The sequence below is a fragment of the Pristis pectinata genome, chromosome 14 (genome assembly GCF_009764475.1).
Source record: "Pristis pectinata isolate sPriPec2 chromosome 14, sPriPec2.1.pri, whole genome shotgun sequence".
NCBI lineage: Eukaryota > Metazoa > Chordata > Chondrichthyes > Rhinopristiformes > Pristidae > Pristis > Pristis pectinata.
Genome location: NC_067418.1, coordinates 3,694,348 through 3,707,774, shown reverse-complemented (window position 1 = coordinate 3,707,774; position 13,427 = coordinate 3,694,348). Strand labels below are relative to the sequence as shown.

Genomic DNA, 13,427 nt, shown 5'->3' with positions numbered 1-13,427 from the left:
TTAAAGGTCTGATGTGTGGCTGGGTGAACATCTACAGCTCGAATTATTGGCCAGATGGGGTGAACAGCTCGATTCATTCACCAGACAAAGCAAGCAGATGTTATCCATTAAGATCCTGTTTTGGCTGGTTCTGTGTAATTCCTGCATCTCGGAGTTTCTTCTGGATCCTCCCTCTCCCTCCTGGAAAAGACCAAAGAAAATGTTTTTACTTCATCTGTAGTGTTAACAACAATTTATAATTGTCTTAGAGCCACATAGCATGGAAATAGGCCGTTCAGCTCATCGAGTCTGCACCATCAAGCATCCTTTAACACTTTAGCCCCATTTCATGCTCCCCACCTTCTCGTCAACTCCCCCCCAAGATTCTACCCCTCACCCACACACCAGAGTGACCAATTAACCCACCGACCCGCACGTCTTTGGGATGCGGGAGGAAACTGGAGCACCCGGGGGAAACCCACGCAGTCACAGGGAGAACGTGCAAACTCCACACAGACAGTGCTGAAGATCGGGATCGAACCTGGGTCGCTGGAGGCGTAAGGCAGCTGCTCTGCTAACTGCACCATTGTGCCATCCACTGAATGCCGTGATTCCCGTCTGCACAAGTACATAATGTGCACGGTCTCCGTGTCTGCATCCTTTTTCCATGTACGTATCCCATTTTAACAAGGACAAAGGTTTCCAGGAATTTCGCAGAGACCGTTCACTTCATGGCTCCCTGGTCTTCTCTTTGGTCCCCACCCACGGCACTTTCCCATGCAACGCTTGCCCTTTCACCTTCCCTTCCCACCGTACGGGGTCCCAAACCATCTTTGCAGAACTTCAAGAAAGCAACTCATCACCACATTCTCAAAGGGAATTAGGGACGGGCAATTAAACAGAGAACATAGAACAGTACAGCACAGAGCAGGCCCTTCAGCCCACGATGTTGTGCTGACATAGCTAATCCCTCCTACCTACAGAATGCCCAGATCCCTCCATTTTCCTCTCATTCATGTGCCCATCCAAGCCCCTCTTAAAAGCCCCCAATGAATTTGCCTCCGCCACCCTATCAGGCAATACATTCCAGGCATCCACCACTCTCTCAGTAAAAAAACACACCCCTCATGTCTGTTCTGAACCTACCCCCTCTCACCTTAAATGCATGCCCTCTGGTATTGGATCCTCAATAATGGGAAAAAAGATATTGCTTGTCCACTCTATCTTTGCCCCTCATAATTTTATACACTTCCAACAGATCACCCCTCAGCCTCCGCCACTCCAGAGAGAAGAGCCCAAGTTTGTCCAGCCTCTCCTGATAGCACATGCTCTCTAATCCAAATAGCATCCTGGTAAACCTCCTCTGCACCCTCTCTAAAGCCTCGATGTCCTTCCTATAGTGAGGTGACCAGAATTACATGCAATACTCTAAATGCGGCCTAACCAGAGTTCTCTAGAGATGCATCATTAAATGCTGGCTTAGCCTGCAAAGCCCACTTCCCTTGAATGAACGTTCAATAAAAAGGTGAAGCAGCAATTATGGTCATAGAGCACTACAGCACAGAAACAGGCCCTTTGGCCCATCTAGTCCATGCCAACCTGATCTTCTGCCCTGTCCCATCTACCTGCACCCGGACCATATCCCTCCAAACCCCTCCCATCCACGTACCTATCCAAACTTCTCTTCAATGTTACAGTTGAACCCGCATCCACCACTTCCGCTGGCAGCTCGTTCCGCACTCGCACCACCCTCTGAGTGAAGAAGTTCCCCCTCAGATTCCCCTTAAATAATTCACCTTTCACCCTAAACCTATGACTTCTAGTTCTGGTCTCATCCAACCTTTGGGGAAAAATCCTGCATGCATTCACCCTATCTATATGCCTCATCATTTTGTATACCTCTGTAAGATCTCCCCTCATTCTCCTGCGCTCCAGAGAATAAAGTCCGAACCTATTCAACCTTTCCCTTTAACTCAGGTCCTCAAGTCCCGGCAACATCCGTGTAAATTTTCTCTGCACTCTTTCAAGCTTATTGATATCTTTGCTGTAGGTAGGTGACCAGAACTGCACACAATTCACTTGCACTTCTTCCAAGCTGGTGTACTGGTTAAGTGTTCACGACAGTGAGGCCCAATGTAAACTAGAGGAACATCTCATCTTCTATCTGGGCACTTTGCAACCTTCTTGAATGAGCATTGAACCTTCCAGCTTCCGGGAATCTTCTCTCTCATCAGTTCCCATTCCCACCACAGTCCTCTTCACTGCCTCACTAACGGTCAGTACTCCTGCTCCTTCTCACCCGATCTGCCTTAACCTCTCTCCATGTGGTCTTTTGTCTCACACCTCACTCCCCCCCCCCCCACGCCCCCCGGCTCTGCTTTGAAAACTGACACCCCTCCACTCTTGCCCCAGTTCTGACCACAGGTCTTTGAATGAAACGTCAGCTCTGTTTCTCATCCCACAGATGCTGCCTGACCTGCTGAGTGTTCCCAGCATTTTCTGTTTTTATTTCAGAGAGTGCTTTAGATCTAGAACTCACTGCCAGAGGAGGTGGTGGGAACAGATACAATTACCATGTTCACGAGGCATTTAGACAGACACTGAAATAGGCAAGATATAGAGGGATAAGGTCCTAATGATGACAGTTGGGATCAGCATAGCCGGGCAAAAGAGAAACAAAGGACCGCAGATGCTGGAATCTGAAAAACACCGTGATGCTGGAGGAACTCAGCAGGCCAGGCAGCATCCGTGGAGAAAAGCAGGCGGTCAACGTTTCGGGGCAGGACCCTTCTTCAGGACGGAAGATAGGAAAAGGGGAAGCCCAAAATATAAGAGGGAAAAGCAGAGCAGTGATCGGTGGACAAAAGAGGGGAGGCGGGGTGGGCACAGGGTGGTGATGGGTTAAGAGGTAGTGATAGGCAGGTTCGGGGGGAGGAGGGGAGAGCAGATCCACTGGGGGATGGGTCAAAGGGAAGGAGAGAGAAGGGAAAAAGAGGGGGCTAGGAAAGGGAAGAAGAGAAGAAGCCTGTTGGGTTTGGGCATTACCTAAAGTGGGAGAATTCAATGTTCATGCCGTTAGGCTGCAAGGTTCCAATGAGGTGCTGTTCCTCCAGCTTGCGCTTGGAATTCTCCTGGCAGCGGAGGAGGCCGAGGACTGACATATCAGTGATAGTGTGGGAGGGGGAGTTGAAGCGACTGGCAAAAGGGTCAGTATGGATGTGGTGGGCAGAAGGGCCTGTTTCTGTGCTGTACAACTCCATGGCTCTGAGAGACCAGGCAGAGCCCTGGAATATTGACCCATCCAAAGGACAGCGGTTCTAATAATGCCACGTCATTAATCTGAACTGCAGGATCAACCTCGATATTTTTGTGCTCAAGTCTCTGTATTTGGCCAGATAACCCTCTCACTTTGGAAGAGAGTGTACAGATCCTGTGCAGAGAAGCTTTACGAGGATGCTTGCCAAGACTCGAAGGCCTTGAGTTATAGGGAGAGGTTGGGCAGGCTAGGACTTTATTCCTTGGAGTGGAGGATACTGAAAGAGGTGTATAAAATCATGAGAGGTATAGACAGGGTGAATGCACACAGTCTTTTCCCAAGGAAGGGGAACTAAAAACTAGAAGGCATAGGTTTAAGGTGAGAGAGGGAGGATTTAAAAGGGAACTGAGGGGAAACTTCTTCACCCAGAGGGTGGTCAGTATGTGGAATGAGCTGCCAGAGGAAATGGTTGAGGCAGGTACATTAACATACAGAAGTCATTTGGATGAGTACATGAATAGGAAAGGTTTAGAGGGATACAGGCCAAACAAGGGCAAGTGGGACTAGCTTGGTGGGCACCATGGATGAGTTGGGCTGAAGGGCCTGTTTCAGTGCTGTATAACTCTATGCCACTTGTTGAGAAAGTATCTGAGAGCTGGCCTGTGATGCGCAGGGTGGTTCATCAGTCACGTTGTCACAAAGCCAAGAGTTCCTGGGAATTATAGGAGTTTGACCTTCCCACAGAGACTCTCCAAATCAGGAAGCAGGCGTCTCTAACCTGTAGGAAGCACTGACTGGTTCTGCTGCTAGCCTTTGCACTCGCTGGCAATGCTAACTCACCAAAGCAGTAACGTGACCCGCAACAGGGGAAACTTTCACATTTAATCCACTTCCATGGGCTGAGAGTGATCATGTTCGGGGGAGGAGCTAGAGCAAAGGTCCCAGGAATGCTGGAATGATGCGGCTCACTGTCACAAACCTAGGGAATTCGGACTTCACGAACTGCCCAGTATTCCATTGATCACATTCCAAGTCATTTTCTGGGGAACTCTTTGCGGATAACCATCGGAGTGGGGCTGTTGGTGGGCAGGATTTCCGCCAGTGTTTGGCAGGGTTAGTCGGGGAGGGCCTCTGTACACAAGATATTTTTATTAGTCACGTGTACATCGAAACACACAGTGAAATGCATCTTTTGCGTAGAGTGTTCTGGGGGCAGCCCACAAGTGTCGCCACGCTTCCGGCGCCAACATAGCACGCCCACAACTTCCTAACCCGTACGTCTTTGGAATGTGGGAGGAAACCGGAGCACCCGGAGGAAACTCACGCGGACACGGGGAGAACGTACAAACTCCTTACGGGCAACGGCAGGAATGGAACCCGGGTCGCTGGCTCTGTAATAGCGTTACGCTAACCACTACACTGCTGTTCCTGCCCATGTTACTTCACTATGCAAGGCACGGCCTCACCTGGGAAAGAGGGGAGAGGCAGGGTTCAGGAACGTACATCGGGGGCAAGACGCATGTGGTCGACTGCGGAGAAGTGTAACTGAGAAGCCACCGATGCAAAATACTTGGCAAAGGAGCTGCGGGGGTTGTTTTTCATTTGGTGGCAAGGGCTGCTTTGATCTGGGATGTGCTGCCTAGAAGGGAAGTGGGAGCAGACCCACCAGGAGCATTCAAAAGGATGAGTGCTGAGGAAGAAGGATCTGCAGGGCAGGACAACAGAGGGGAACAGGTCAGAGAGGGCTTGCAAAGGGCTAGCATGGGGCCGAAGGGCCTCCCCCTACACTGTCAGATCTCCATTTGTGCATGAGGTGACCACAGCGGGAAGGAGCAGCAGGTGTCCTTGTGTGACTTTGTGCAGCTGTGTGCAGGCTCTTGTTACATCCAGGCATCCTCTGCTGGTTTGGGAGTGTGAGACTTACTGAGGGGACCTACTGAGCTGTACTCCATCTGCATGGAGAGAGACTGTCAAATTAATGGAAACTGGGGATCTTCCCGTTGGTGGTCACAGTTGGTAATTGGTTTATTATTGTCAGATGTACTGAGATACAGTGAAAAGCTTCTGTTTTGCGTGCCGTCCAGACAGATCATTCCACACGTAAGTACATCGAGGCACTGCAAAAGGAAAAAATAACAGAATTCAGAATGATATGTTATAGTTACAGAGAAAGTGCAATGCAGGTGGACAAATAGAGTGCAAGGGCCACCACGAGGTAGATTGAGAGATCAAGAGTTCATCTTTTAGCGTACAAGAGGTCCGTTCAGGAGTCTGATCACAGTGGGATAGAAGCTGTCCTTGAGCCTGGTGGTACGTGCTCTCAAGCCTTTGCATCATTTGCCCAAGGGGAGAGGGGAGAAGAGAGAATGTTCGGGGTGGGAGGGGTCCTTGATTATTTTGGCTGTTTCCCGAGGCAGCGAGAAGTGTAGACAGAGTCCATGGAGGGGAGGCTGGTTTCTGTGATGAATTGCCAGATTGGAGAACCGTGATGAGATACAGAGTTCAGAGCTTTTTACAACATCATGGTATTCACAAGCTCTCTTCCGCAGAGCAAGCGCCACGGTGGCGCAGCTGGTAGAACCGCTGTCTCACAGCTCCAGAGACCTGGGTTCGATCCTAACCTCCACTGCTGTCTGTGTGGAGTTTGCACGTTCTCCCTGTGACCCTGTGGGTTTCCTCCCACATCCCAAAGACGTGCAGGTTGTAGCTAGCTTGGCCGCTGTAAATTGCCACCCGTGTGCAGGTGAGTGGGAGGATCTGGGGGGAGTTAACAAGAATGTGGGGAGAATAAAATAGACTTCATGTAAAAGGGTGTTTAATGGTCAGCATGGACTCAGAGGGGTCCAAGGACCTGTTTCCATGCTAATTCTAAATGAAGTCTCTCTGATAATCAGTCACTCTCTCAATTTGCACACAAAAGTTCCTTTAAACAGCAGTGTGAGAAAGCTTAAACAGCCCTGTTATTTTTAGCAATGTTGATAGAAGAGTCAGTATTGGGCAGGACTCCAGAGATGCCATTCCTTCGAAACATTGGCTGTGGATTCATTTGCAAACTGTGATGTGACAGGACAGACAAGTCACGTTGCAGCTGTATAAAACTTTGATTAGGCCGCACTTGGAGTATTGCGTGCAGTTCTGGTCGCCCCGTTACAGGAAGGTTGTGGAAGCTTTGGAGAAGATGCAGAAGGGGTTCACCAGGATGATGCCAGGATTAGAGGGTATGAGCTAAGGAGAGGTTGGACAAACTTGGTTTGTTTTTTCTGGAGCGGCAGAGGCTGAGGGGAGGCCTGTTAGAAGTTTATAAAATTATGAGAGGCGTAGATGGAGTAGAAGTTCAGAATTTTTTTTCCAGGGTAGAAATGTCAAATACTAGAGGAGATGCATTTAAGGTGAGAGGGGGAAGGTTTAAAGGAGATGTGCGGGGCAAGTTGTTTTTTATACAGAGTGGTGGGTGCCTGGAATGTGCTGCCAGGGGTAGTGGTGGAAGCAGATATGATAGAGGGGTTTAAGCGGCTTTTAGACAGACACATGAATATTCAGGGAATAGAGGGATATGGCTCATGTACAGGCAGAAGAGATTTAGTTTAATTTGGCACTGAGTTCAGCACAGACATTGTGGGCCGAAGGGCCTGTTCCTGTGCTGTACTGTTCTATGTGGTACATTTCCTCCCTTCCCAAATCTCTACTTGTTCTAATCTAATCTGAGGCCTTGTGTTAACATCTTATCCGACAGATGGCATCTCCTCCAGTGTTGTGTCCCCCCAGTACTGCTCCTCTGACAGTGTGGCACCCCCTCAGTACAGCCTTCCAACGGTGTGTCGTTCTCTTGGGACAACTGCTCCAATGGGACGGTGCTCCCTCAGCAACGCCACTCCCACAGTGTGACACTCCCTCAGTAAAGCCCTCCAAGAGGGCCACTCTACCCATTGCCCCCTTCGCATCCCCGCTGACCTCTCTCAGCACCACCCCTCCCTTGAGGAGGCGGGAGGGGGGAATGGGGAGGTCCCCTTTCAAAAATGCTCCTGAAGCATTAACCTGGATCGTGTGACACTTTGATGCCCAAGTCCCTGATCGAATGGGACCCTGTTACCAATTGAAATAGAGCGGATGCCTTAACCTTAGAACAAGTCATCCTGTGACAGAGTTAAATGGATGTCAGCTGCTGGAATTCTGAGAGGCCTTTTTGAGGTCACTACAGTTGAGCTACTTCTCACGACCTGCCAGAGGAAGGGAAGTACTAAGTATATTTAATAAAAACAGGACAAGGAAATTGTTGAAATTTCAAGAGCTTAGAAATTATTGTATTAGGACAAAGCTGAAAGGTTTGAGTTATTTTGTTTTACCCTTTCCCCAAGCACAAGTGACTGACTTCCATTATGTTAATTGATGATTTATCGCATCTGGATTTGGCAGTGAGTTCTTTCCCTAAAGAGCAGTTGCAAACCAGAAAGGTTTTATGACATTCTGATAGGCTTTTGAGCACCTTCTCTGCAATTTCTTAAATGGTGTGAATTTAATACCCGGCGATCATAGTGGGATTTGAACCCTTGCCTCTGAAGCAATGGTCCAAGCCAGCCCAGTAACTCAACCACTACCCCATGGTGCTCTTGTTTTGGGTGGCGCAGTGGCGCAGCTTGTGTAGCCACTGCCTGACCTCTCCAGCGGCGTGGGTTCGATGCATCTCCTCTCTACATCGGTGAGACAGACTGCTTTGCCGAGCACCCACGCTCTGTCTGCCGTGGCCGCCTGGAGCTCCCGCTTGCCAGCCACTTTATTACCCCTCCCCATTCCCACACCGACCTGTCTATCCTCGGCCTCCTCCACTGCCAGGGTGAGGCTAAATGCAAACCAGAGCAGCAGCACCTCGTGTTCTGCCTGGGTCGTCGACCATCCAAACGGCATGAATTCTCCAACTTCTGGTAAACCGCTTCCCCTCTGTCCCTTTCCTCTCTCCTCCTGATCTACTCAGTTCCCCATCAACCTGCCACTTTCCCTCCTCCACCTACTCCAACTCCCCGCCCCAGATTCTACCCCTCACCTGCACACCAGGGGCAATTGACAGTGAACAATTAACCTACCAACCCGCATGTCTTTGGGATGTGGGAGGAAACCGGAGCACGAAACAGCACATACGGCATCCCATTTACCACCTCTTGGCCTGCAGTCCGCTATGCCTTGGTGTTAGAGGTGGTGGGTTTGGAAGGTGCTGTCTGAGGAGTCTCGGTGAGTTGCTGCAGTGCATCCTGTAGATGGTGCAAACTGCTGCCACTGTGCGTCGGTGGTGGAGTGAGTGAATGGTTGTGGATGGGGTGCCTATCGAGCAGGCTGCTATGTCCTGTACGGTGTCGAGCTTCTTGAGTGTTGTAAAAACTGCACTAATGGAGGGAGCCTTCAACAGGAGTCAGCAGGCTACTGTATGGTGGGTTCTGTCCTTTCCCCTACTGGTACCTCGAACGCTGGAGTTGTGGGGGAGCGGCTGCGATCGTGCCAAGTGAACTCGCTCGTTTTTGACACGAACAAGGGTCCCATCAGCTGCCAGTTGTCCGCGTTCCTCCAGAAGTAAACCCTCTCTCTCCAGGACTCATGGATTGGAAGTGGGAAAGACTTTCTGCTCTGTAAATGAGCCTTCCTGCTGTTTCTAGGAGTTGCTGAGCCGAACAGCTCTGGAGTCCCAGAAGCTGGATCTCATGGAGGAGATAACCACCCTGAAAATTAAACTGGCTGGAATAGAGAAGGACCGGCGGGAGAGTGATGATCCACAGAGGAGTAAGGTTAGCTACACCCTTCCTTTCTCTTTGCTACCTCCATACAGTCAAAGTTGAGTTTATTGCCACATGCAATCATAGAGTCGTAGGATCGTACAGCACAGAAACAGGCCCTTCGACCCAACGTATCCATGCCGACCATGGTGCCCCACTGAGCTTGTCCCATCTGCCCGCATTTAACCCATATCCCTCTAAACCTTTCCCATGCATGTACCTGTCCAAGTGTCTTTTAATGTTGTTATTGTAAGTTGGTAAATTGGTTTATTATTGTCACATGTACCTCGGTACAGTGAAAAACTGTTTTGCATGCCGTCCATACAGATCATTTCATCACATCAGTGCATTGAGGCAGTACAAGGGAAAACAATAACAGTGCAGAATAGAGCGTTACAGTTACAGAGTTGTACCTGCCTCAACTCTGGCAGCTCATTCCATATATGTAGCACCTTCTGTGTGGGGAAAAGTTGCCCCTCAGGTTCCTATTAAATCTTTCCCCTCTCCCCTTAAACCTGTGCCCTCTAGTTCTTGATGCCCCAACCCTGGGAAAAAGACTGTGTGCATTCACCCTATCTATACCCCTCAGGATTTTATACACCTCTATAAGATCATCTCTCAGTCTCCTAGGCTCCAAGGAAAAAAAGTCCCAACTTGCTCAACCTCTCCCTGTAACGCAGTCCCTTGTAAATATTTCTGCACTCTTTCCAATTTAATATTTCTATAACTGGGTGACCAGAACTGTACACAATACTCCAAATGCGGCCTCACCAGTGTCTTATACAACTGCACCATAACCTCCCAACCCTTGTACTCAATGCCCTGACTTATGAAGGCCAGCGTGCCAGAAGCCTTCTTCACCACCCTGTCTATCTGTGACTCCACTTTCAGGGAACCATGTACCTGAAGACCAAGGTGCCTTTTAGTTGATGGATGATTTAAAATGATGGATCATTTTGGTTACACGTTGTAGAACGGGCATCTTATTTTTAACTTCAACAAAGGAATCAGAAGCAGAACTAGGCCACTCAGTCCCTCAAATCTGTGCTGTCATGTATTGGCTGATCTGATTTTAACCTCAACTCCACCTTCCTGCACACCCCAGGGTAACTCTTCCCCTCCTTGCTTATCTAGAATTTTTTCACCTCTGCTTCAGTCTTTTGAGGAAGAGAAGTCTAAAGACTCACAACCCTCTGAGAGGGAAAGTTTCACCACATCTCTTAAGCACGTAACTGCCAGTTGTATGTTCTCCCACAATATCCAGGCTGGGGCTGATAGGTGGCATGTAACATTCCTGACACACAAGTGTCAGGCAATGACGATATCCAATAAGAGAAAATCCACCTACCACCCCCTGACATTCAGTGGTATCACCATCACTGACTCCCCCCCCCCCCCCTGCCAGTAACCTGGGCCTTACCATTGACCAGAAAGTGAACTGCTGTAGCCACATACACAGTGTGGCTACAAGAGCAGGTCAGAGGCTGGGAACCCTGCGGTGAGTAACTCACCTCCTCACTCCCCAAAGCCTGTCCACCGTCTACACGGCTCAGGTCAGGAGTGTGATGGGACACTCTCCACTTGCCTAGAGAGCTTCAACCACACTCGAGAAGCCCACACCATATGAGACACAGCAGCCCACCTGACAGGCACCCCATCTACAACCACTCACTCACTCCACCACCGACGTACAGCAGCAGTAGTTTGTACCATCTACAGGATGCACTGCACCAACTCACCAAGACTCCTCAGACAGCACCTTGCAAACCCACCACCTCTACCAGCTAGAAGGACAAGGGAAGTAAAAGCTCAGGGACCACCACCCCCTGGGAGTTGCCCTCCAAGCCTCACACCATCCTGACTTGGAAATACGTCGCCGTTCCTTCACCGTCGCTGGGTCAAAGTCCTGGAACTCCCTCCCTCACAGCACTGTGGGTACACCCACACCTCAAGGACTGCAGCGGTTCAAGAAGGCAGCTCACCGCCACCTTCTCACGGGCAACTCAGGACGGGCACCTAAATGCTGGCTCAGTCTGGGAAGGCCACTTCGCTTGAGTGAATATATAACAAAAAACCAAGGGGGAACATCCACTCCATAACCACCCCATCAAGGACCTTGTATGTTTCAGTCAAGTCCTTTCACACTCCCTTATACTCCACCCGATCAAAACCTAATGTGTTCAATGTTTCCGTATAGGACAACACCTGTACTCCAGCTATTAACCCAGTGAACCTTCCCTGAACTGTTTCCAATGTATTAACATCCTTCCTTAAGACACCAGCGCTGTACACTGTAGTCCGAATGTGATCTACATAACTGAAGCATAATCTCTTTCCTCGTGTTCAATCCTCCTCACAATAATTAACATTCTGTCAGCTTTCCTGATTACAGTAGAGGTCTACTAATCCACTGTCTGATTATTCGGAGAATAGATATAGATATTTATTAGTCACATGTACATCAAAACACACAGTGAGATGCATCTTTTTGCGTTACTGAGAATGTGCTGGGGGCAGCCCGCAAGTGTCGCCACGCTTCCGGCGCCAACATAGCGTGCCCACAACTTCCTAACCCGCACGACTTTGGAATGTGGGAGGAAACCGGAGCACCCGGAGGAAACCCACGCAGACACACGGGGAGAACGTACAAACTCCTTACAGGCAGCGGCGGGTATTGAACCCGAGTCGCTGGCGCTGTAATAGTGTTACGCTAACCGCTACACTACCGTGGCATCTTGCTTTCCCTCGAACCCTCTAAACTCGCTGGGGCCCTATTTCCTACACTCCCTCTAAACTCGCCGGGGCCCATTGCCTGTGCTGCCTCTAAAATCTCAGCGAGATCCCATTTCCCGCGCCCCCTCTAAACTCTCACTGTGGCGTCATTTCCTGTGCTCTTTCTAAACTCAGCAGACCCCCATTTCCCACACTTCGTTATGAACTTACCGGTCTCACTGAAAAATTCATTATACTACTGTGCAATATTCTTTTTTAAATGTGAATTAAAGGCATGTTGGAGTATAATAGATCAGGAAATCTGCCTGAAGACTTGAGGCTGCCGGTTTTTGAAGTTTTTCATCACGAGTCTTTTGCAAGTGATGCAATAGATGTCAGCGTTGAATATTGGTGATGTCATTTATACATTTGTACAACAAAGCCACGTCAGCCTTCTTCAACACAACTTTTCTAACAAGAACGAGCTACAACATATGACATTGCCAGGCTGCATGGGTTCCTGGAAGATTTTTAGTGTTTGCAATTATGCAAACGAATATGTTGGGAACTCAACAGCTAATGCCAGCAACACGATCTCAGGGGTGTTTTTAGTGAAATTTCCTTACTGCACCGTCAAACGTCAGAACCAACGCTGTTTCCAATTTCTACATAAATTTTACTACCATTTCAACATGTTGTTCAGTCTGTGGCCTTCAAAGCTTAGAGCAACTTAATTAGACTGGAGAGAGAGTGCCCTAGGGCTTTCAGAATTCTTTAATTGATTCAGTGTGTTTCGTGGGTCAGTAATGGACAAGTCCCTGTGCTCTCCAACCTGGTATTTCTGCTACACATTTTACAACCTCCCCAAGGCACATAACCAAGATTAGTTAGTGGGGGGAGGTTTGTTTTTAATTCTAATTGAAGTCTCATGTTCTCTTTCAGCAACAGCTCAGAAATACAAAAGCTAGTTTTCCGGAGATGAATCTGTCCCTAAGACAAAAGGTTGCAATAATGTTTTGCTCATCGAGGGAAGGAATATGCTTAGCATTGGATGTACACTGATAAAACTAAATCAGTTTTTAATGAATAGGTTTTCACACAAGATCCCCAGACTTTAGGTTTCCTGAGCTCACTTTCACTACATTTAACATAACAGTTTTATTTCTGATTCCTGACATCTGGAGCCTGTGTCTCTGTGTAGGCCTCTGTATACATCCATCTCTGTGTCTCCAAACACGTCTGTATCACTTATTTCCTGCTGTATGTGTTACACTCTCTCTCGCTAAGATATACAATCACACTTGCCTTCATCAGTCAGGTCACTGAGTCTAGGAGTTGGAGCACCATGTTACAACTTGGAATACAGTGTGCAGTTTGGGTCGCCCTGCTACAGGAAGGACGTCATTAAACTGGAGAGAGTGCAGAAAAGGTTCACAAGGATGTTGCCGGGACTGGAGGGCTTGAGTTATAAGGAGAGGCTGGATAGTCTGGGATTGTTTTCCCTGGAGTGTAGGAGGCTGAGGGGTGACCTTTAAGATAAGATAAGCTATCTTTATTAGTCACATGTACATCGAAACACACGGCGAAATGCATCTTTTGCGGAGAGTGTTCTGGGGGCAGCCCGCAAGTGTCGCCATGCTTCCAGAGCCAATGTACAGAGGTTTATAAAATCAAGAGGGATATTGATAAGGTGGATGATCACAGCCTTTGTCCCATGGTAT

At 48.8% G+C, this 13,427-nt stretch overlaps 1 protein-coding gene across 10 annotated transcripts in view; it reads left to right on the top strand.

Annotated features, from left to right (window-relative positions):
• Window positions 1-13,427, top strand: part of LOC127577915 (liprin-beta-2-like) — a 285,732-nt gene that overhangs the window by 176,472 nt on the left and 95,833 nt on the right. For 9 of the 10 annotated variants that reach the window (XM_052029588.1, XM_052029584.1, XM_052029587.1 and 6 more), the window contains one exon: window positions 8,878-9,006. The exons of the other annotated variant lie outside the window; for it this stretch is intronic. In XM_052029588.1, coding sequence (XP_051885548.1) covers window positions 8,878-9,006 — 129 coding nt within the window. The remainder of the gene's footprint in view (window positions 1-8,877; window positions 9,007-13,427) is intronic. 10 annotated transcript variants of the gene reach the window in all.